The 25,337-nt window shown below is 42.2% G+C and overlaps 1 protein-coding gene across 1 annotated transcript in view; it reads right to left on the bottom strand.

Moving 5' to 3' along the window:
* LOC139322614 (connector enhancer of kinase suppressor of ras 2-like) overlaps positions 1-25,337 on the bottom strand; it is a 403,989-nt gene that overhangs the window by 129,182 nt on the left and 249,470 nt on the right. The window contains exons 9-10 of the mRNA XM_070951763.1: positions 16,920-16,988; positions 426-572 (exon numbers count right to left, since the gene is read on the bottom strand). Of these exons, the coding sequence (XP_070807864.1) occupies positions 426-572; positions 16,920-16,988 (216 nt within the window). The remainder of the gene's footprint in view (positions 1-425; positions 573-16,919; positions 16,989-25,337) is intronic.

Here is a 25,337-nt window from a genome sequence, read left to right as displayed (position 1 = left end):
CATTGCATTTATCGTATTGTACTCTGCTCTGCTCTAATTCTAGCTGAAAAAGCTTCTTGGGAAAGAAGCAAAACATCTTCAAAGAAAAATAAGTTGCCTTTTGTAAAACCTCCTTTGGGACAACCATGACCTGGATGACTTGAGAATCTCTACAGACAATAGATTTAATCATTGGATCATATCAAAAATATAAAACAAATACAAATCACAAAGAGATTCAAAGAAAACAATAGAACAACTTTGCAGAAAATCCTGCCCCCTTACCGTTAACCCCAGTCTGATCTAAATCATCCTAATTCTCCCATTGTTGTTTCTTTACACTCCATTGTTTAATGACGGTGACTCCCGAGACACGGAAAACAAGAGGCAGTGATGCATTTTTCAGAGTTCACTCAACAGAGACACCGTCCAAGGTCATCTCTTACCTGAAGAGCAAGTGGTTTCCACCTGACGTTCTTGAGAAGTGCCGGAGCAGAAACGAGCGTATTCTGAGGTCGCTTTTTCAACGTTAAGATCACGCCGTTAGGGTCTTCGCGCAACGCATTGACCAGATTCTTTAACTGCCAGCCAACCTGAAGAGAAAATGCCATTTATTAGCTTCCTGTCACCGAGGCTTGCTTTTAGATTAATATTACGAACCAGGGATTCACTAGAATTGACTTTACGTTACTTTACAACAGGGGTGTCAATTGGGGTTGAAATCTACTTACCTTCACTACCGGTTTGGAAGTGCACACGTCGTGCACACTTGGACCCTCTGTGTGTGTGCAGAAGACTTAGGCGCATGCACAGAGGGTCAAAAAAGGTTACTTCCTGGTTAAAACCAGGAAGTAACAGCACCCGGGCCAGTGGGTGGAGCCTCATGTTGCCGCCGCTACCGGTTCTCCGAACCACGTGCTGCCATCGTTACTGGTTCAGTCGAACTGGTCCGAACCAGTAGCATTTCACACCTGGTTTCAATCTCGATTTCATTTCACATCAGAGTTGTGTTTGACCTCAGGGAGTCGGGTGGGCATGGCCAGGGTTGGCTTGGGCAGCTTGTCATCACTTGTGTTGGGGATGCCTGTGGTGGCCGAGGGCTCTGCCAGCAAAAATGGAGCTCGGGAGGGCTGCGCGTGGCCTTCCTGAGCTCCGTTTTTGCTAGCAGAGGGTTGCAGGAGGCCATCACAGCTGAAAACAGAGCTCAGGAGGGCCCTGTGCACCCCTACTGACCTCCTTTTTCACTGGCAGAGGTACTGTGGCCCAGTCTTTTGCTGTTTCCAGGGCGTCTCCGCGGGCCAGATTTAAGCACCCGGCAGGCCAGATTCGGCCCGCGGGCCTTGAGTTTGACACCCCTGCATTACAAAGTGATTGTGCAGAATTGACAGATTGGATTGCAAAAATCCCGATGACCACCAGGTGGGAGTACAGGATTAGAGTTCTTTGCTGCCACCTGGTTGTCATTTGTATGAGTGCAGATGTGTGTTATGTCTGCAGATAAGACATGATGGGAATCCCACTATTAAAGCAGCTCCTCCTTTTAAGCCAGAAAACAGCCTCCTGGCTGTTTTAACACTTAACATCGGCCAAGTAAATCCTTAAAGCAGCCACAGGTTTATTTTAGATTTGAAATAATATTATTCTCAACTCATACCCTCAAAACGACACTATAGAGCACTGCACGCCAGAACAACTGGACACAAGAACAGTTTTTTCCCAACGCCATCACTCTGCTAAACAAATAATTCCCTCAACACTGTCAAACTATTTACTAAATCTGCATTACTATTAATCTTCTCATCGTTTCCACCACCCATCTCCTCCCACTTATGACTATATGACTGTAATTTTGTTGCTTGTATCCTTATGATTTATATTTATATTGATTCTTTCCTGATAGCTTATTTTTACCCTATGACTATCATTAAGTGTTGTACCTTATGATTCTTGATGAACGTATCTTTTCTTTTATGTACACTGAGAGTGTATGCACCAAGACAAATTCCTTGTGTGTCCAATCATACTTGGCCAATAAAGAATTCTATTCTATTCTATTCTATTCTATTCTATTCTATTCTATTCTATTCTATTCTATTCTATTCTATTCTATTCTATTCTATTCCCATTCCATTCCCATTCCCATTCCCATTCCCATGCTATGCTATGCTATGCTATGCTATTCCCATTCCCATTCCCATTCCATTCCATTCCATTCCATTCCATTCCATTCCATTCCCATTCCCATTCCCATTCCCATTCTCATTCCCATGCTATGCTATGCTATGCTATTCCCATTCCCATTCCCATTCCCATTTTATTCCTATTCCATTCCATTCCATTCCATTCCATTCCATTCCATTCCATTCCATTCCATTCCATTCTATTCTATTCTATTCTATTCTATTCTATTCTATTCTATTCTATTCTATTCTAAGAATCCTGGAGAGAGAGAAAAGAGAGGCCCAACTTCTTTTAAATACTTTTCACAATACACGTGACTATAATACCGACCTCGTAGATCACTCTCGGCAAGAGTTGTGTAGTGCCTGTTACGCACTTTGTTCCTTTCTCTTTAAGAGAAAAAAAGGTAACATTTGCTATTTTAATTTTTAAATAGGGCGATATTGTGATAAACAATCTGTTGCATTACCATTACTTTTTTTTTTTTTTTTTAAATAAAGACAGTGATGTACGGCTCTAATTTTTATACCCTCTAACAAACTGAATTATTGCTTTTAATTATCTTTGCTACTGAAGGATCACTCTGTTTCACTGGAGGCTTTCTAAAGAGCAGCTTCAGAATAATTACAAAATGAATCCGGGCTGCTGTAATAGGATCTGTTAATTTGGGGGTGAGGGGAGGGTAAGGGAGAACTTGGAATGGGGAGACGGGCGAAGGGAGCTTGCCTAGTGGAGAATAATATTGGTGCAATTTCTTCAAGGTGTTTAATTAAAGATAAAACATCATTTATTTGAGCTATGGAAAAGTCCACGGAGGGGGAACGGAATTTATTAAGTTATTGCAAGTAATAACACTATTTGCAAACAAAGCTCCGGTAATACATACAAAGACCACATTTCTCTGGCTTGAAATTTAGAGGTATTCTAAGCGTGGTTTTTTTTCCTTAAAAGAACAGACAAAAGAAATTCACCCCTTTATTTTCTCATATGGACGACCTTTTAAGTTTACAGTCCTAGGGAAAGCTCTCCTTTGTTTGCATTAATAAACACCCCCACCTTCCCACAAAACCCGATGTTTAAACAATGTTTTGAAAGAGCCTTAAGCAAACAGTTGGAACAAATAAATTAAACAGACAAACGAGAGGATTTTTTTCTATCACTATTGGATGGGAAAAAAATTACTTACTAAAAAGCAGAGGCATCACCCTGCCAACAAAAGTGCGTATAGTCAAGGCTATGGTTTTCCCAGTTGCAATGGATGGCTGGGAAAGTTGGACCATAAGGAAGGCTGAGTGCCAAAGAACTGAGAGGCCTTTGAACGATGGTGCTGGAGAAGCCTCCTGCGAGTCCCTTGGACTGCAAGGCGATCAAACCGGTCAGTCCTAGAGGAGAACAATCCTGACTGCTCTTTAGAAGGCCAGATCCTGAAGATGAAACTCAAATACTTTGGCCACCTAAGGAGAAGGATGGACTCACTGGAGAAGAGCCTAATGCTGGGAACGATTGAGGGCAAAAGAAGAAGGGGACGGCAGAGAACGAGATGGCTGGACGGAGACACTGAAGCAGTCGGCGTGAGCTTAAATGGACTCCAGAGGATGGTAGAGGACAGGAAGGCCTGGAGGAACATTGTCCATGGGGTCACGATGGGTCGGACACGACTTTGCAACTAACAACAACATTTCCAGAAGAACCACTAAAGCGTTCAAGTCAGAGCTGGGTTTCAGCAGGTTCTGACCAGTTCTGGAGAATCAGTAGCGGAAATTTTGAGTAGCTCGGAGAACCTGTAGTAAAAATTCTGACTGGCCCCAACCCCATCTGTTCTCCGCCTCCCAAGTCCCAGCTGATTGGGAGGAAATGGAGATTTTGCAATATCCTTCCCCTGGAGTGGGGTAGGAATGGAGATTTTACAGTATCCTTCCCCTGCCACACCCACCAAGCCACACCCACAGAACCGATAGTAAAAATTTTTGAAACCCACCACTGGTTCAAGTGGTTGAGTGTGGAAAGACATGGGGTGAAGGAAGCAGCAGCTTCTTAGTGTGACTTCTGGGATCTTTGCAAGCAAAACACAGCCTTTCCACAATAATTCTCTTTTATAGGTCATCCTCGAACCTATGACCACGATTGAACCCAAAATGTCCGCTGCCAAGTAAAACAGTCGCTAAGTGAATTTTGTTCCCGTTTTAAGACCTTCCTTGCCATGGTTATCGAGCGAATCACTGCGGTTATCAGATCAGTGATGCGGTTGTTAAGGGAGTGTGGCTTCCCGACTGACTTTGCTCTTCTCCAGTGAGTCCTTCCTTCTCATTAGGTGGCCAAAGTATTTGAGTTTCATCTTCAGGATCTGGCCTTCTAAAGAGCAGTCAGGGTTGATCTCCTCTAGGACTGACCAGTTGGATCACCTTGCAGTCCAAGGGACTCGCAGGAGTCTTCTCCATCACCAGAGTTCAAAGGCCCCAATTCTTTGACGCTCAGCCTTCCTGATGGTCCAACTTTCTCAGCCATACATTGCAACTGAGAAAACCATAGCACTTTTGTTGGTCATTTTAGGAAGTGCCAAAGTAGAGAAGGAGGCACTGAAAATAGCCCAGCCATGCTGTACGTGCAGTGAGATTTTTTTAAAGGTTAAAGAAAGCTGGAGGAAATCCTTGTCCCTTTTACCTTTAAGAAGCAAGTGCAATTCTTCCTTCCAGTCAGACAGATTTTATTTGGGAAAAAAAAAAATCCTTAGGAAAGAAGACCAGATTGGGGGGAAAAAACCTGCCAAAGCAATACAAGGAAGGAGGAGATGCATAGCTCTGTTCCCAGAGAAGTAAAGATGTACCGCATTTTTCAGAGTATAAGACGCTCCGGACTATAAGTCGCACCTACCTTTTTTGGTGAGGAAAGCAAGAAAAAGAACTCTGCCTTTGCCTCCGAGCAATTTTGCCTCATTGCAGCAAACAGCCTGTTTTACTTTCATTTTCATTTTCAGCATAGGTTGATTAGCACAAGAAAAAAAAAATCTGCTCCCAGCAATTTACCTCCTTGCAGCAAGCAGCAGAGGCCCGCGCAGCAATAGGCAACGGCAATCTCTGCAGCCTGAAACAGCTGAGAGTCGAGAGGCTGATCCAACAGACAATCAATTTGTGCTAATTAGGCTGTGCTGAAGCTGAAATGGACTGTTTCTCCTTGCTGCTTGCTGCAAGGAGGTAAATTGCTGGGAGGCAGAGGCCAAAGGATGGGGGCCGGTGGGTGGGCAGGGCTACATTCGGTGTATAAGACGCACCCAAATTTTCACCCCCTTTTATGGGGGAAAAAGGTGTGTCTTATACTCTGAAAAATACAATAGTTTAAAACAGGAAGAAAAACACACACAGATGCAAACAAAGTTTGTCCTTTCTAAATGATTATCAACAAGAAACTGAATGGTCTGCCCTGCACAGTTTACATCCAGTCCTTTGGTGATGGATTTAACCTCATTTAGAATTGGATTTAGAAATATATTTTACCAGGGAGAAAATCACCCTGGATTCTGACTTAGTGAGCACACACAGTCCTACACAATTATCAATACTGACTTTGCTCACGTAACTTCTGTTCCTTTCCTCCAGGCATAAACCCAATCATTTCCAAGATGATTTCTTTTTAACCTAGAAAATGGTTCTGGCTATAAACGAATTGGGGCTTTATTTCTAAATTATTTCCCTCTCATCTCTTGCCTTTAAGTTAGGTCTGGGAAAAATGAAATAAAAACTTTCATCCTCCTGACATTTAATCACAACCGGGAGAACCAGCTGCACTTTTGGAAAAAAAAATAGGATATAAATGTTAAAAAACCGAGAGCCTTGGCAAATTTGACTAGCTCCTTCTTGCCGGAGAATGCTAAATAATTAATGCCCCAAAGATAAATGGCTCGAAGAGGAAACCTTAATGAAGGAGTCATTAAAAACTAAAAATATATATAATTGAGGCCATCCGGTCCCAAGTGTCAGTAGAATGAAATGGAAAGCTCTTAAAATGTTATTGATGAGATTTGCTGAGTATTGTATTTGAGCAAAAATAGAAAGATGACGTCGTCATGGACTGGATGGAAAATTAGAGACACCATGCGCTTCAGCAGCTTCCTTCTAAACAAGGAGTCACTTCAATAGCTGCCTTCAAAATTAAGACGTGGTAGCACCTTGATGTTACAAAGCTTCTTCATGAGAGTAGGACTTAGATTGTCCTTATACAGGGGTGAAATGCTACCGGTTCGGCCCGGTTCGGCCGAAGCGGTAGTGATGGCGGCGGGTGGTTCGGAGAACCGGTAGCGACAGCAGCGCGAGGCTCCGCCCACCCATTGGTTGTCGTTAAAACCAGGAAGTAACCTGTTTTTTATCCTCTGTGCATGCGCAGAAGAGTTTGCGCATGCGCAGAGGGTCTGTGTGCGATCAAAGCACGCACGCGGCGCGTGTACTTCCAAACCGGTAGAAAAAGTAAGTAGATTTCACCCCTGGGCGGGCTTCACATAATTTAAAAACCGGTTCCCTCAGAATCAAATATGTGAGTGTGCGCACGCGCGTACTTGCTTCGCTCGCTTGCTCACGCCCTGCACACATACACACTGCATCAAAAACACAGCAATTGTATAGGATGGGATAGCTTCGCTCATGTGTGTGCCTTGCGGACATGCGCGCTGCGTCAAAAAGATGGCAATTGTATAAGAGAGGATAGTGCCGGGGCAGGCTCAGCCACTGGTCGTAACTACCGATTTGCCTGAACCGGTCCAAACTGGCTGAATCCCACCCCTGTCCTTATACCGTAAGTCACGTGGCTTCCTTGCAGTCATTTCATTACCAAACTAGGCAACATCATCAGTGCTGGCGATGTCTAGCAGTGATAATATTACTGTCATAAAAACACTTTGGAAGATCTATAGGAAATGTATGTTACCATGAAGAATTAATGGATATAATTTTAGCAGTAAGGCAGGTGGGTTGATGAGGATTAAGTTGACTGACAATCCACAGCAGCAACAACTGGCTAGACTAAAGAAAGAATTAGGGGGTGACGTGACAGCAGTATTTCAGTATTTGAGGGGCTGCCGCAAAGAAGAGGGGGTCAAATTATTCTCCAAAGCACCAGAAGACAGGATGAGGGAGGGAGGGAGGGAGGGAGGAAAGGCAGACAGGCAGGCAAGAAGGCAGACAGGGAAGGGAGGGAAGGAAAGAAGGAAGGAAGGAAGGAAGGAAGGAAGGAAGGAAGGAAAGAAAGGAGGCAGGGAGGGAGGGAGGAAGTAAGAAGGAAGGGAGGAAAGGAGTAGGGAGGGAGGGAAGGAAAGAGGGAGGGAGGGAAAGAAGGAAGAAAGGAGAGGGAGGGAGGGAGGGAGGAAAGGAAGGAAGGAAGGAAGGAAAGAAAGGAGGCAGGGAGGGAGGGAGGAAGTAAGAAGGAAGGGAGGAAAGGAGTAGGGAGGGAGGGAAGGAAAGAGGGAGGGAGGGAAAGAAGGAAGAAAGGAGAGGGAGGGAGGGAGGGAGGAAAGGAAGGAAGGAAGGAAGGAAAGGAGGGAGTGGGGAGGAACGGAAAGAAGGAAGGAGGGAGGGAAAGAAGGAAGGAAGGAAGGAAAGGAAGGAAGGAAAGGAGGCAGGGAGGGAGTAGGGAGATGGAAGGAAGTGAGTAGAGAGGGAGGGAAGGAAGGAAAGAGGGAGGGAGGGAGGGGAGGGGGAGGAAGGAAGGAAGGAAGGAAGGAAGGAAGGAAGGAAGGAAGGAAGGAAAGGAGGGAGTGGGGAGGAAGGGACGGAAGGAGGGAAGGAGGGAAAGAAGGAAGAAAGGAGAGGGAGGAAGGAAGGAAGGAAGAAAGGAAGGAAGGAAGGAAGGAAGGAAGGAAGGAAGGAAGGAAGGAAGGAAGGAGGGAAGGGCAATAGTGCTTTACAGCCCTCTCTAAGTGATTTACACAGTCAACATCTTGTTCTGACCTAGGCTTCCAAAAGGGAATGAAGCAGACTCTTTGTCCCGACAAAAACCCCTGTATGTGACATATTTTTAAATTGTTCTAAACTTGAAGGAAAGGGCTTTGTTGGAAACAAGCAAAATAAATAAATAAATAAACTCAATCTCTCTCTTTTTTTAAAAAAAAAAAACTGAACAAATATAAGCACCATGTCTTCTAAAACTAGGCTGGCTAAGTGAGAATTTGGAGTAGGGCCATTAATAATAAATAAATAATTGGACTGTTATTCAACTCCAAAAAACTCTTCTGCAATATATCGATAATAACATCCTAGATCCGTGACGATGAACCAATGGCACGCTTGCCACAGGTGGCACACGGCGCCCACTCTGTGGGGCACACGAGCCGTCAGCCCAGTTCAGCTCCGCCGTGCATAGTGCGCACGCCTCCTGCCAGCCAGCTGGTCATTGAGTCTCTGCTGCACATGCGAGGAAGGGCGGGGACATGCGCGGGGCCACATGCGCATGTGTAGGGGTGCATGTGCGGGGGCATGGGGCGTGTGGGGCACACGCAGGGGCGGAGCGCATGTGCAGGGGCCGCACGCTCATTGTATTTTGGGGCTCGCTCTTGGCACTTGGTCCGGAAAAGGTTCGCCATCATGGTCCTAGATCAGTGTTTCCCAAAGTGTGGTACGCGTACACCCAGGGGTATGGGAAGAGTTTGGTGGGGGTACGCGTTGCACCGGAGTTTGGTGGGGATCACGTGGGAATATCCACTGCACTGTGCTTAGCTGCGCCCACAGAACAAGGAAAGAAATAGGCGCGTATCGCAGTTTTTACACAGGAACTGGGGCCATCGTACATCGTATCGCAACTCATTATGGCGGGAACTTCTGCGCATCCTTCGCGCAGCTCGGGTTCGGCCATTTTTAAACTGCGGGAACATTAACAGTTGACGTTGAGCCGCGGAGCTGTTTAAACGCCGGAGAATTGCAGTGTTATCTAAGTGTTTCCCAAAGTGTGGTACGTGTACCCCCAGGGGTACCATATGTTTTTTATGAGGGGTACTCAGCGTTACGAAAATTATAGAAGGGGTACACATATGTCAAAAGTTTGGGAAACACTGTCCTAGATGATTATGATGATTAATCTACAATTTAATTCAAACCTAAGACCAGTAGAAGTCTGATATTTCCAGTCCTAACCAACAATCTAAGAATTATTAGGGTAACATCTGAGAATACAGACAGATTCTGGTAGGGTGGGGTTTTTGTCTGAATGTAAAACCAGGATGTTCAGGTCCCTAAATTTAAAATTTCCAGATACATTTATAAAGTGATTGAAAATCTTTTATGGACTTTTGGCTGAAAAAAAAAAGGGGGGGGGAATTAACTTGTGATTTATGGGGATGATAATTAGAAAGGGTAGACTAAGAAAAGAAGGAAAATATGTCATAATCTTAGAGAAGGTAAGAAATGTACTTGTAATTTAAGATTAGAATCCTTTCCTTTCCTTTCCTTTCCTTTCCTTTCCTTTCCTTTCCTTTCCTTTCCTTTCCTTTCCTTTCCTTTCCTTTCCCCTTCCCCTTCCCCTTCCCCTTCCCCTTCCTTTTCTCTTTTCTCTTTTCTCTTTTCTCTTTTCTCTTTTCTCTTTTCTCTTTTCTCTTTTCTCTTTTCTCTTTTCTCTTTTCTCTCTTCTCCTCTTTTTTCACTCACTACTTTGCTTTCCTTACTTTTCTGTTTCAAAATCTGTATGGCTTTGACTTTTAAAACATTCTTTAATAAAAGTTTATACAGTGTATATAAATAAATTCAAACTGGTGATGCTTCTGCAGTTGTTACCTCGAGCATCTTATTTGCATCACTTTGACAATGTTACCATTATTAAGCTAAATAGTTGGTAACTATTTAAAGAAGCACATTTCCATAACTGAAAGTTTGCTGCTGACAATGGCCTTTTGTTCACCTGGAATATGAAAGAGTGCTCTGTTATTCAGCAAGCATTCAGGGGATTTTATTTTTTCATCTGAGATTATGGCATGGTGGCCTAGTGGTGAAGACACTGGTGTCCCACTCGGAAGGTTGAGGGTTCAATCCTAGGTAGCAGCAGATTTTTCTCCCTTAGGGTGCAAAGAAAAAATATCTGCTGCGAACTCTGCATAGGCGTCAGGAAGGGCATCCAGCCAGTAAATGCTCAACTCCATCCAGTCACCCTGACTCTACCCCAAATTAAGGAACTACAGGGTTATAAAAAGGGAGTTTTATTGTGGCTTCTTCTGTACAAATAATCCTCAACCTACGACCACAATTGAGCCCAAAATGTCTGTTGTTAAGTGAGACATTTGTTAAGAGATTTATGCCCCATTTTCCAAGCTTTCTTGCCACAGTTGTTAAGTGAATCATCACGGTTCATAAGTTAGTCACACAGTTCTTAAGTGCATCTGACTTTCCCATTGATTTTGCTTGTCAAAAGGTTGCAATAGGGAATCACATAGCCTTGGGATGCTGCACCGTCCTAAGTATGAATCATGGAGCTAAAAGCTCATTTGTCTGTTTATGAGCCTTACAACTGTGCTAATAACCACAAAAAAGTGATGATTAGCCCAAATTTTAGACACCGAACCATAAACGAACTAAAGAAGCTGGGTTTATAGCGTAACTCAGATTAACACTAAGCGATGCCTCTGCTAGATCTTTACCTTGTCAAATGTATTGCGTGAACAGCAACAACATGTTTGGTGTTAGATACCTCAAATGTAGAGAAAAGTAAAGTCCTACACTTAGGCAAGAAAAACCAAAAGTACAAATACAGACTGGGTGAAACCAGGCTTAATAGCAGTAACTGGGAGAGGGATCTTGGAGTCTTAGTGGGCAACCAGTTAAATATGAGCCAGCAGTGTGTGGCGGCAGCCAAAAAAGCCAATGCAGTCCTAAGCGATTGAGGGCAAAAGAAGAAGGGGACGGCAGAGAACGAGGTGGCTGGACAGAGTCACTGAAGCAGTCGGCATGAGCTTAAATGGACTCCAGGGGATGGTAGAGGACAGGAAGGCCTGGAGGAATGTTGTCCATGGGGTCATGATGGGTCAGATATGACTTCGCAACTAACAACAACAATGTCTAAGTATTCAGTCATTCTGAGAAGCACGTTAAGTACTCAAATGGATTATCGGTGCAAACTTGATATTTGGCGTTTGAAGCTAAAGACTGAACAGAAAAGCTTTGATTTTTTCCACCAACTGTTTTTACCTACAGAAACAAGCCGTTTAATCAATCAGAGGTTTTCCTGATTAAATGTTAAAGATGTTTGATCAAAAGTAAATCGGGGAATAGATTTTTGTTGTGGTGTGGCCTCTATCCCCTTACAAGAATGGCTCAGATATGAATCAAGCCGTCTTCAAAAACCCGTTTCAACCAAAGCTGTATTTTCTAACTGTTGCTGGATTCAACCTGTAATTAAATAGAATTTATTCACATCCCTGTTGTGCACACGGATGCGAGGCAGATGCAGATTCTAAGTGGGAATCAGGCGAGAGTACCATAATCATCTAAAGATATATTATATTGCCCCTATATAAAGGAGATTAAAACTTGTCTTCTTGAGACGTCACTTTGGAGAAATGTCTCACCAACTTGGATAGATGTCTGTCATGCACCGTCACGTAGAGTTGCATAGCAACCACCTTCCTGATGGTGATTTGTCTTACTCAATGTGAAGGCTACTGAAATGTGAGTGATTGTAGGACACTTGTACATTGTATCTGGGGTGAAGATGCCCTTGACTAACACCAGGGATATTGTGTCCATGCAAACACAAATGCAGGAAGTCTCATTGCTCCATCTCGGTGAGAAATGTATTCTCAGCTGAATGAGGAACACAAGGGAAATGAATTGAGATTTGCGTCTGAATCTCTGTTTCTTTCATAATTAGAATGACACTGATGCCATTCATTAGTTTGTTCTTCGCTCATTGTAAAACTGCACATGTTTCTCTGTAAGCCGTTCTTTGATTGTCACTCAGTTGGGTTTAAAGGGCAATTAGGAGGGGAAAAAAAACCCTCACGTTTTAGAGCAAAAAGGCTTACAAAAATATCTGCTTTGCAAAGCTGTTTCCAAAGAGTGCATATTTCTTGTTTCTAATTTTCATAAATTACAAAGGGGAAGTAGGAATGTGATCTAACCAGTTTATGAATGCAGTCCCCAAATCAACAGGCAAGAAGTGTATTTGCTGATCCTTTTCTACTTAAAAAAAAAAAATTAGTTTCTGAAATTCACTCCAATACGATAATCAATAATAGTCATTGCTGAAAAGAAAATATGGGGCCAAATGGAAGACCAGCATCCTGTTTGAGGGAGGTGGGCGGTTCCAAAATGTGATAGATAGATAGGTAGATAGATAGATAGATAGATAGGATGGATGGATGGATGGATGGATGGATGGATGGATAGATAGATAGATAGATAGATAGATAGATAGATAGATAGATAGATAGATAGATAGATAGATAGATAGAATGGATGGATGGATGGATGGATGGATGGATGGATGGATGGATGGATGGAGATGCATGGATGGGCAGAGATAGATAGATATGGTGGACAGACAGACAGACAGACAGACAGACAGACAGACAGATATGATGGATGGATGGATGGATGGATGGATGGATGGATGGATGGATGGATGGAGATGCATGGATGGGCAGAGATAGATAGATAGATAGATAGATAGATAGATAGATAGATAGATAGATAGGATAGCTGGATGGATGGATGGATGGATGGATGGATGGATGGATGGAGATGCATGGATGGGCAGAGATAGATAGATATGGTGGACAGACAGACAGACAGACAGACAGACAGACAGACAGACAGACAGATATGATGGATGGATGGATGGATGGATGGAGATGCATGGATGGGCAGAGATAGATAGATAGATAGATAGATAGATAGATAGATAGATAGAATAGCTGGATGGATGGATGGATGGATGGAGATGCATGGATGGGCAGAGATAGATAGATAGATATGATGGATGGATGGATAAATAGATAGATAGATAGATAGATAGATAGAATGGATGGATGGATGGATGGATGGATGGATGGAGATGCATGGATGGGCAGAGATAGATAGATATGATGGACAGACAGACAGACAGACAGACAGACAGATATGATGGATGGATGGATGGATGGATGGATGGATGGATGGATGGATGGAGATGCATGGATGGGCAGAGATAGATAGATAGATAGATAGATAGATAGATAGATAGATAGATAGATAGATAGATAGGATAGCTGGATGGATGGATGGATGGATGGATGGATGGATGGATGGATGGATGGAGATGCATGGATGGGCAGAGATAGATAGATAGATATGATGGATGGATGGATAAATAGATAGATAGATAGATAGATAGATAGATAGATAGGAAGGAAGGATGGATGGATGGATGGATGGATGGATGGATGGATGGATGGATGGATGGATGGAGATGCATGGATGGGCAGAGATAGATAGATAGATAGATAGATAGATAGATAGATAGATAGATAGATAGACAGACAGACAGACAGGAAGGATAGATGGATGGATGGATGGATGGATGGAGATGCATGGATGGGCAGAGATAGATAGATAGATAGATAGATAGATAGATAGATAGATAGATAGATAGATAGACAGACAGACAGACAGACAGACAGGAAGGATAGATGGATGGATGGATGGATGGATGGATGGATGGATGGATGGATGGATGGATGGATGGATGGATGGATGGAGATGCATGGATGGGCAGAGATAGATAGATAGATAGATAGATAGATAGATAGATAGATAGATAGACAGACAGACAGACAGACAGACAGACAGGAAGGATGGATGGATGGATGGATGGATGGATGGATGGATGGATGGATGGATGGATGGAGATGCATGGATGGGCAGAGATAGATAGATAGATAGATAGATAGATAGATAGATAGATAGATAGATAGATAGACAGACAGACAGACAGACAGACAGACAGACAGGAAGGATAGATGGATGGATGGATGGATGGATGGAGATGCATGGATGGGCAGAGATAGATAGATAGATAGATAGATAGATAGATAGATAGATAGATAGGATAGCTGGATGGATGGATGGATGGATGGATGGATGGAGATGCATGGATGGGCAGAGATAGATAGATAGATATGATGGATGGATGGATAAATAGATAGATAGATAGATAGATAGATAGATAGATAGATAGGAAGGAAGGATGGATGGATGGATGGATGGATGGATGGATGGATGGATGGATGGAGATGCATGGATGGGCAGAGATAGATAGATAGATAGATAGATAGATAGATAGATAGATAGATAGACAGACAGACAGACAGACAGACAGACAGGAAGGATAGATGGATGGATGGATGGATGGATGGAGATGCATGGATGGGCAGAGATAGATAGATAGATAGATAGATAGATAGATAGATAGATAGATAGATAGACAGACAGACAGACAGACAGGAAGGATAGATGGATGGATGGATGGATGGATGGATGGATGGATGGATGGATGGATGGAGATGCATGGATGGGCAGAGATAGATAGATAGATAGATAGATAGATAGATAGATAGATAGATAGATAGATAGACAGACAGACAGACAGACAGACAGACAGACAGACAGACAGGAAGGATAGATGGATGGATGGATGGATGGATGGAGATGCATGGATGGGCAGAGATAGATAGATAGATAGATAGATAGATAGATAGATAGATAGATATGCTATGCTATGCTATGCTATGCTATGCTATGCTATGCTATGCTATGCTATGCTATGCTAAGATAGATGGATAGATATATAGATAGATTGGATGGATGGATAGATGGATGGATAGATAGATAGATAGATAGATAGATAGATAGATAGATAGATAGACAGACAGACAGACAGACAGACAGACAGACATCTTTATATTCTTACGTTATTGGCTTGCCTTATGACAAAGCTAAATTGAGATTCCATGCACATGTATTATTCCAATTCAACATTGCCCTGATAAAGAATATGCTGACTTCAGTTTAGCTCTTGGTTTGTCTCAAATCCTGCCTTTCAACCTCACAAAAAGATTAGCAAAGTGGCATGCAAAACACACTGCATTAATGCAAAATAATCCAAATGGAAGAAAAGGCAATCCAGTCTAAGGCAATAGGAAGCAGTCCAAATTCAAATCCATAATAAAACCTCTGGACAATAAAGCAATAAATAGAATAGTTAATACTCTGGTCATGTGGTCAGCATGACTATATGCTGAAGGCATGCGGAATATTGTTACCTTCCTACCAAAGTGGTACTTATTCACCTACTCGCATTTGCCTACTTTCAAACTGCTAAGTGGTCAGGAGCTGAAGCAAGGAACGGAAACTCACCCCATTGTGCGGTGCTCAGGTCTCGAACCTGGGCTAACAACTTTCCAACTGAGAAGCTCAACATCTTTAACTGCTGAGCCATCATCCCTATATGGACGCTATAGGGATAGTTATACCAACATAAGAAGGTCAGCATTGTCCTTTTGAAAGCAGTGGAATAAGTGAACAGTGTCCAACATAGGTCTCCTTGGTATCAGTGGAACGAATATAAGCATGATGAAGTCTGGGCTCAACCAAATACATTTATCCTTCCAGCATAAGAAATGAAACCATCCATTTCAACTTCTCTTACATAGGCATTTGTTCAAACCAATTCACAATTAAAATGATATGTAAAGATTTTAAATGGCCGTAGGTGGTAGCAATAGCAAAAGTGCTTAGACTTATATACCGCTTTAAAGTGCTTTACAGCCCACTCTAAGCGGTTTACAGAGTCAGCATTTTGTCCCCAACAATCTGGGTCCTCATTTTACCCACCTTAGAAGGATGGAAGGCTGAGTCAACCTTGAGCCTGGTGAGATTTGAACTGCCAAATTACAGTCAACTGGCAGTCAGCAAAAGTAGCCTGCAGTACTGCACTCTAACCACTGAGCCACTACGGCTCATGTCATTGTTTATGCCTTCTGGCTTTGTCCCTCAAATTATTTTCAACGCAACAGTCTTCAGTTCTGCACCTTGACTGTAAAAGAGGTCCTGTTACCCCACATGTCAAGCCAAATAAATTATTTTTAAAGAATAAAACCATTCTGGCTTGGTTTTCCAAAGCATTCATTTTTTTCTGGGACTGAGTTAAAATTCATATTGCATAACTAAAGGGAAGAAAAACTATTTGCTTGCCACATCAACCTAATTTAAAACCTTGTTTGGTGAGAGTCAACATCGAGGTGGTCAGGATCAAACTGTTGGCAGTGGGCAGAATTAGCCTGCAACACTGCATTTTAACCACTCGGAGGGAGGGAGGGAGGGAGGGAGGGAGAGAAGGAAGGAGGGGAGGGAGGGAAGGAGGGAGAGACGGAAGGAAGGAAGGAAGGAAGGAAGGAAGGAAGGAAGGAAGGAAGGAAGGAAGGAAGGAAGGAAGGAAGGGCAATAGCACTTAGCCTTATATACTGCGATACAGTGCTTTACATCCCTCTCTTAGCAGTTTACAGAGTGAGCATTTTGCCCCCAACAATCTGAGTCCTCATTTTACCCACCTCGGAAGGATGGAAGGCAGAGTCAACCTTGAGCCTGGTGAGATTCAATCTGCCAAATTGCAGTCAGCTGGCAGTCAGCAGAAGTAGCCTGCAGTACCGCACTCTAACCACTGCGCCACCACAGCTAATGGTATGTTAATCCTTCTCCAATAAAAAAGACACGATTAAAACAAATGACCCCTTAGTATTTTCTGAGAAGTGTACTCACCACCGTTTGATGGTTGACCTGGATCACCTCGTCCCCTGCATGGATCTTCTTACATTGGTCTGCTGGAGACTAAAGGCAAAAGAAATTGAAAACCGGTCATAAGTCACTGTTCAGTGCGGTTGTAAATTCAAATGGTCACTAAATGAACTGTTGTAAGTTGTGGGCTACCTGTGCTTCAATGGTCTGATGACAACTGCTACCACGCTACCTCCTTTATCAAATTTCTCTTACTTAAAAAAAAGTATGTACAGTAGTGGCCAAAATTGTGGAAACCTTTTGGGAAAAGTGTATTTTTGAGGTTCGTTGGCTAATAACACCACTTGTTTTTTTGGGAGTTTCAAAATAATTCTATTCCACTGCTGGAATGGCCTGGGAATAGCCCAGACTTTAACCCAATGGAAAATCTATGGAGCTGACTAAAGAAACTTGTTAGTCAGAAGTGACCCAGCAATAAAACCCAGTTAATAGAAGCCATCATTCAATCTTGGTTTCACATTAGAACAGCTGCAGAACTCAAAGACTTGGTTCACTCCATGGGAAGACGTTGTAAGGCCGTAATTCATGCTAAAGGTTACCCAACTAAGCATTAACCGACATGGTGATAATTTTTGTATATCTCATTTTTTCTATGGTGATCATTTTGGTATCTCTCGTGTTTCACTTTTCTTCTTTATACTGTAACTGCTGTTCTAATCGCAAATCTGTCATAAAAGTTATTGCATTACATTCTTGATTAAATGATTTTTCCGTTGATATACAATTTTATGGTATTACTCCGGGAAAAAAAAGTGGCGTTATTAGCTAGTTTTAGAAAATATACTTTTCCTAAAAGAGTTCCACAATTTTGGCTGCTACTATATTTTACAAGATATGTGTTCTCTCTATATCCACCTTCCCTTCTTTTTGCCCTTTAATGAAATATTTTGTCTTCTGTAGCAAAAACCCTCAAAGGTGAAAAGCATTTTTTTTTATTGAAAAGTTTTTATTTTATAAACAAGCATACATACAATATATAATCAATCAATCAGTGTATCATCTGAATACATTTTTTTTCCTTTTACTCCTCCAATATTTATCATATCTTGGTATTATAATTTCATTTGTTATAACATTTTCTCCACATTTACTTTTATATTTGTACCTTTATCTATTCAACAATTTTATCCCCCCCTCCCCCCCTGACTTCCCAGAGCAAAAACAGGGTATAACATTTAACAAGCAAAAGCTAAAATATACTAACCTACTACAAAATTTAAAACTCCCTCACACTCTTTAACTCTTTAACTAACATTAAAAAGCATTTTTAATGCAGGTAGTCCTCGAATTGCAACCACAATTGAGCCCCAAATTTCTATTGTTAAGTGAGTCATTTGTTAAGGGAGCTTTGCCCCATTTTCCAACCTTTGTTGCCACAGTTGTTAAGTGAATCACTGTGGCTGTTAAGCTAGTAACCTGGTTCTCAAGTGAATCTGGCTTTCCCCATTGACTTTGCTTGTCAGAAGGTCACAAAAGGCATGAGAGGGCAACCGTCGTAAATATGAACCAGTTGCCAAGTGTCTGAATTTTGATCACCTGACCATGAGGGATGCTGCAACGGTCATAAATGTCAGAGGCAATTAGCCCCGTTACCTTCCTGGGGTAATTGCCTGGATCGTGGCATTTTCCTTGTGTATACTTTTGAAAAATAAAACCGGAATACATCTTCTAATTAAACTCATATTTATTGTAAAGAAGAAAATAAAACACCTTACTGACCTAAATAATTAAATTGTTACATTTTGATAACCATCCTCTGCTACCATTGTCAGAGGCAATTAGCCCTGTTACCTTCCTGGGGTAATTGCCTGGATCGTGGCATTTTCCTTGTGTATACTTTTGAAAAATAAAACCGGAATACATCTTCTAATTAAACTTAGATTAGACAATAAATGTGAAAAATGGCCATAGGTCAGGTTTTTCTCAGTGCCGTTGTAACTTTGAGTGGTCACTAAATGAACTTTTGTTAGTCAAGGATTGCCTGTGTCCACCTTCCCCTCTTTTTTTTTTTTTTTTTGCCCTTAATAAAGTATTTTGTCTTCTATCGCAAAAACCTTCAAAGGTATGTTGGAAGAAATATCCAACTCCAATTCCAAGCCAGGAGAAAGGCACTGGAGACAAAATGGAGGCTGGAGGCTGATTGGAAAGTGGATCCTTTTATTGTTGGGGCGGGGGGGGGTTATACCTTCTCTTGGGATTTGCACTTGAGCTTCCTGTTCCTGTGCAACAACATGGGATTCTATTGGCTGTTGTCAGACTCCCATGTGGCCATGTAGGGGTTATGTAGGGGTCATAGCTGGCTCTATAGGCAAAGTACAATTCCTAGCTGTTTGTCTGAGCTACATTTGGTTGAAGTTTCTGAAGGTGATGCAATGAAGGGGTGTTGGGTAATTCCTATTGTGCCTGAGGGCTAATTCTACCTTTGTTCAGACCTTGTTGCAGGGAATTTCAAAATATCCTGTCTTGAATGGATTTCTGCCTCCAGTATTTGCTTTGCCTATGAATAGAGCTATTTAGATACTTGGCTTCTTTCAATAAGCTCTTTATCTCTTAAGTGCTGACATCTGCTGAGGGCTATTAAGAAAGGTGGGGGGCTGTTTTCTGCCTCTTAAAAAAACATGTATCTCCATTTCTCTCTTTGGGAAATATAATATTCTGCCTTTTTAATATTTCCTAAAATATTTCATTCTTCTAGGAGAGGGGTAGGTGCTAGCTTTCTACAGGTAAAAAGCACTTGTACAGAGTTGGAAGGGACCTTGCAGGTCATCTAGTCCAACCCACTGCCCAAGCAAGAGACCCTACATCTGGCCTCTACCTAGGATCGAACTCACAACCTCCTGATTGTGTGGCAAGAGCTCCACCTCTAGGCCACAGCTTTGATTACACAATACAGCAGGGGGGAAATGCTATTGGTTTGCTCCAGTTCGGGAAAATTGGTAGTGATAAAAACTACCAGTTCCTCCAAACTGGTATTTCCGATGATCAGCTGTGCCGCGCGGTTCAGCTTTGCTAGAAAGCAGGAAATCCTGCTTTCTAGTGAAGCTAAATTGTGAAGCACAGCTGATCCCCCTCCTCGCTGTTCTACTTACCTTCCCAAGCCTCCTTTTGGCTTGTGCTGTGCATGTGTGCACGCAGCGTGCGTTTGGTGTGCACTGCACATGTGCATGCAGTACGCATTTGGTGAGCACTGTGCATGCGCACTGTGCATGCGCACTTGGCACACAGCGCGCATGTGTGGCCAGTGAACTGGTAGCAAACCAGGGGTGGGTTCTAAATTTTTTTACTACCGGTTCTGTGGGCGTGGCTTATTTTGTGGGCATTGTTTGATGGTCATGTGATAATTCTTTAGGATTTAGCAGAGGTACTGGTCTATCAGGCTTTTAACTGCTTGCAGAACTGTACTGCATTTGTTCTTGGAGCGTTCCGGTCTACCCCTTTGTTTTTGGAGTCACCAGTCTACCCATTTGTTTTTGGAGGCACCGGTCTACCCATTTATTTTTGGAGGCACCGGTCTACCTATTTGTTTTTGGAGGCACCGGTCTACCCATTTGTTTTTGGAGCATTCCGGTCTACCCATTTGTTTTTGGAGCATTCCGGTCTACCTATTTGTTTTTGGAGCATTCCGGTCTACCTATTTGTTTTTGGAGCATTCCGGTCTACCCATTTGTTTTTGGAGCATTCCAGTCTACCCATTTGTTTTTGGAGGCACCGGTCTACCCATTTATTTTTGGAGGCACCGGTCTACCCATTTGTTTTTGGAGCATTCCGGTCTACCCATTTGTTTTTGGAGCATTCCGGTCTACCCATTTGTTTTTGGAGCATTCTGGTCTACCCATTTGTTTTTGGAGCATTCCGGTCTACCCATTTGTTTTTGGAGCATTCCGGTCTACCTATTTGTTTTTGGAGCATTCCGGTCTACCCATTTGTTTTTGGAGCATTCTGGTCTACCTATTTGTTTTTGGAGCATTCCGGTCTACCTATTTGTTTTTGGAGCATTCCAGTCTACCCATTTGTTTTTGGAGGCATCGGTCTACCCATTTGTTTTTGGAGCATTCCGGTCTACCCATTTGTTTTTGGAGCATTCTGGTCTACCTATTTGTTTTTGGAGCATTCCGGTCTACCCATTTGTTTTTGGAGCATTCCGGTCTACCCATTTGTTTTTGGAGCATTCCGGTCTACCCATTTGTTTTTGGAGCATTCCGGTCTACCCATTTGTTTTTCGAGTGCACTGGTCAACCACCACACTGTCTTTTAACACTGATCAGTTGTAGGGCGGCCCTTTGAAGCCCCGTGGCAAGAGTTTAAACAGTTTTTTTCCTTCTAGCCGATCAGCTGGGACTTGGGAGGCAGCGAATAGATTGGGGCGGGGCCAAATAAAAGGTAAGAATAACGCGGGGCGGGGGGCAGGCGGGAGGGCCCAGCTCCTGAACAAAGAGAACCGGTTCGGTGATGTCATATTGTCATCGCTACCGGCTCGGTTGAACCGGGCTGAACCGGGAGGAACCCACCCCTGTAGCAAACCGGTTCAGATTTCACCAATGCAATACAGGACAATTAATTTTGGCTGCAGCCCTCTGTATATTATTTGATCTGTGGGGCAACGATATAATGCATTGCCACTTGAGAAGGGTGTGTGACCGAAGAGGACAATTGTAGAAAAATAACACAAAAATATTAGGCTGTCAGGAAATGGTCTGCACAAAAGTTGAATGCAAACCGGCTCGGAACAAAAAGCAAACAAAAAGCACTTCAAAAGCCACCAAACTTTTAAAAAAGAAAGAAAGAAAGAAAGAAAAGAATTTCTTGGAAGGAAAATACCGTACCGTCCAAATTACACAAAAGAATCCCAACTTGGGGAAGAGTTTTTGTTAGGTTCACATTTCAATTAAAAGCATCCCCCCCAAAAGCATACACGAGAACTAACCACTGAGGCAAACAATGGGATCAGCAGCAAAGGAAAGTTGATTCCTTTCCAGTTTTCTCAACGGCCAAGAAGAGAGGCCGACAACGCTCGGCAACGTTGTTCAGAATTGGGCAATTATAGAGGCTGCAGAAAATATATATGTACATTTATCTGAAGTCCAGCAGGCACAGTTTCTGCGATATTGGTGCGCTTTTCAAGGAAATAGCTTTTAGGGTTCTTTGATTCGTTTTAGATAGACCCATATGTCTTTCTTATGGTGTAACTATCAACTAAACCTGACTCTGCCTCGTCCAACCAGCTGCCCTTTGGATGTCTTGGGAGACCATGGCATAATTCCTAGCTAGGATTTGGCTAGCATCATCATCTATCATCTCTCTCTCTCTCCCTCCCTCCTTCTCTCATCTATCTATCTATCTATCTATCTATCTATCTATCTATCTATCTATCTATCTATCTATTTTATCATCTATCATCTCTCTCTCTCTCTCTACTTCATCATCTATCATCTCTCTCTATATATATCTGTCTGTCTGTCGCTCACTATCTTCATCACCATCATCTCTCCCTCCCTCCTATCTCTCTCTCTCTCTCTCTCTCTCTCTTCATCTGCTATCATCTATCATCTCTCTATATGTCTGTGTCTGTCTGTTTGTCTGTCTGTCTGTCTGTCTGTCTCTATCTATCTATCTATCTATCTATCTATCTATCTATCTATCTATCATCTATCTATCTATCTATCTATCTATCTATCTATCTATCTATCTCTATCTTCTTCATCAGCTATCATCTATCATCTCTCTATATGTCTGTGTCTGTCTGTCTGTCTGTCTTTCTATATCTATCTATCTATCTATCTATCTATCTATCTATCTCTATCTTCTTCATCAGCTATCAGCTATCATCTCTCTATATGTCTGTGTCTGTCTGTCTGTCTGTCTTTCTATCTCTATCTCTATCTATCTATCTATCTATCTATCTATCTATCTATCTATCTATCATCTATCTATCTATCTATCTATCTATCTATCTATCTATCTATCTATCTATATCACCATCCTCTCTCCCTCCCTCTCAATATAATCTATCTACTATTGTCATCATCGTCATCATCTATCATCTCTATCATCTCTCTCTCTAAACTATCTACATATCTATCATCATCTTCTTCATCATCATTTATCATCTCTCTATCTATCTATCATCATTATCTATTATCGCTCTCTTTCTATCAATCTATCTTCATCACCATCACCATCTCTCTCTCTTTCCCTCTCTCTCTATCATGTATCATCTGTCTATCATCTATCAGCATCAGCATCATCAATCATCTCTATCCATCCATCCATCCATCCATCCATCCATCTATCCATCCATCCATCCATTGCTAAAAGCAAAAGTTATCCGCCCCGCCTCCCCCCAGATGCCAGACCAAACATGGGTTTGTGTCCGACCCTTGGCCAAAACTAAACCAAGCACTTTAAGATTTGGAGCCTTTGTGAATGCAGTCACAGAGACATGGAAGAACCTCAATGAAACCAGTCTTTAAAGCCGTAACATCCTCCAACCCTGTCCTGCCAACCCACGAAGTCTGCTTTCCACCAGGAAGGCTGCCAATGGCATTTTCTCACTTTGCTCTCCTGAATAATGTAAACACTCAGTTTGTCTTTATTTACTCTCCAACCCTTCTCACAACCCTTCCCTCCCTTCCCTTCCTATCCTTGAAGAATTGGAGAAACCTACCCACCCATCCCCCTGCCCATCCTCCGTTCCTCTTCAGGTTTAAAAGAGTTCTTTCCTTTTAAAGAGATTCCACAATTACAAAGGGGAAGAGAAAGGGAAGGAGGGGGATGCCCACTTGTGCTGAACATAAAGTGATATAAATATCGCAATAAAATTAGCGAGTGTGCTTTATTACTCTACTGGAATAACTGTTACAACATATCCTAGGCGGATTTAGGAGGCATCTGCAGAGACACCATAAGCACACCATCATCTGTCTTCCATCCCCCGAGAATCAGAAATCCAATCATCATCATCATCATCATCATCATCATCATCATCATCATCATCATGTTAGTTACAGCTTTCCCCACCCCATCTTCATTTTATTCTGTTTCACTTAAGGAGTTTGCAGTATGTTTCCTAAGGAGCTCCGACCAGACTTGTATCCCCAAAGGGAATGGCGTGGTTATATCAAAGACCCAATAAAGGCTAACTCCCTTTTTCCATTCTGCCTTGTTAAACTGGGATAATTTTATTCCAGTCTTCCCCAGACTATCTCTCACACGGAAAATGAGCCTCGGGGAAAGAGAGCGCGAAAGAACCCTGGAAGCATTTTGCTTTAATAAAATCCAGGTAAAGAAGATTTTATTTACTCTTCGCCGTCCTTTCTGGGTATAAAATATAAGGCCATCTTCTTTTAACTCCAAACAGTGAGCATTCATTGCTGTAGCCATAGAGGTAATATGAACCAGGCAATTGAAATTGAGTGGCAGGTAGCACAATTTTCTTCTGATTTTGCCGGCCCCAGATAAAATCAGGGGCTGAAGCCTCCACAAGAGACAGAACACAATTATTTTAAAACTTGAAGGAGAAAAGGAGGAAGATTTCCAATCCCACTCTTTCTGATCAATGTGTCCATTAAAAATGTAAATATAAATTATAAATATAATTTATTAGCTGTAAAATCTACGGTAATATCTTAGCTGTAGAATGTTTCCCTGCTCAGAGGTTTACATTGCAAAAGGAAAGAATAGAATAGAATAGAATAGAATAGAATAGAATAGAATAGAATAGAATAGAAGAGGGCACCCTACCCCCATCCTTGAGAATTTCATAGCTATTCACGTCTCCTTTGAAATAATTTCAAAGCCAAACTCTCTTTCCTCAAACTGGATGAGGTGGTAGAAGAGGCAGTACAGGAGAAAGCTTTCAACTGGGTCTAGTTATCAGATAATCTATGGCAGGAGTTGTCAAATTCAAGACCTGCGGGCCATCTCCAGCTTGCAATGTGGTTGGATCCGACCTGCGGGGCCGCCCTGGTCTACCCAATGCAAAGAGGAAACATGCCAGCAGTTTGGGGGAGTGGCGTCAAGCTGGTCACGCCCACCCAGTTGGCCACACCCACCCAGTCGGCCATGCCCTCTATCTATCTATCTATCTATCTATCTATCTATCTATCTATCTATCTATCTATCTATCTATCTATCTATTTTTCTGTCTTTGTCTATCTATCGATTGATTGATCTATCATGTATCTATTTCTCTGTCTATCTATCTATCTATCTATCTATCTATCTATCTATCTATCTATCTATCTATCTTTCTGTCTTTGTCTATCTATCAATCGATTGATCAATTGATCGATTGATCTATCATGTATCTATTTCTCTGTCTTCTGTCTGTCTGTCTATCTATCTATCTATCTATCTATCTATCTATCTATCTATCTATCTATC

This window comes from Pituophis catenifer, unplaced genomic scaffold, assembly GCF_029215685.1.
Source record: "Pituophis catenifer annectens isolate HBS135680 unplaced genomic scaffold, rPitCat1.0.hap2 SCAF_11, whole genome shotgun sequence".
NCBI lineage: Eukaryota > Metazoa > Chordata > Lepidosauria > Squamata > Colubridae > Pituophis > Pituophis catenifer.
Note: the sequence above shows the minus strand (reverse complement) of the source record. Positions and strands in the feature narration are given on the sequence as shown.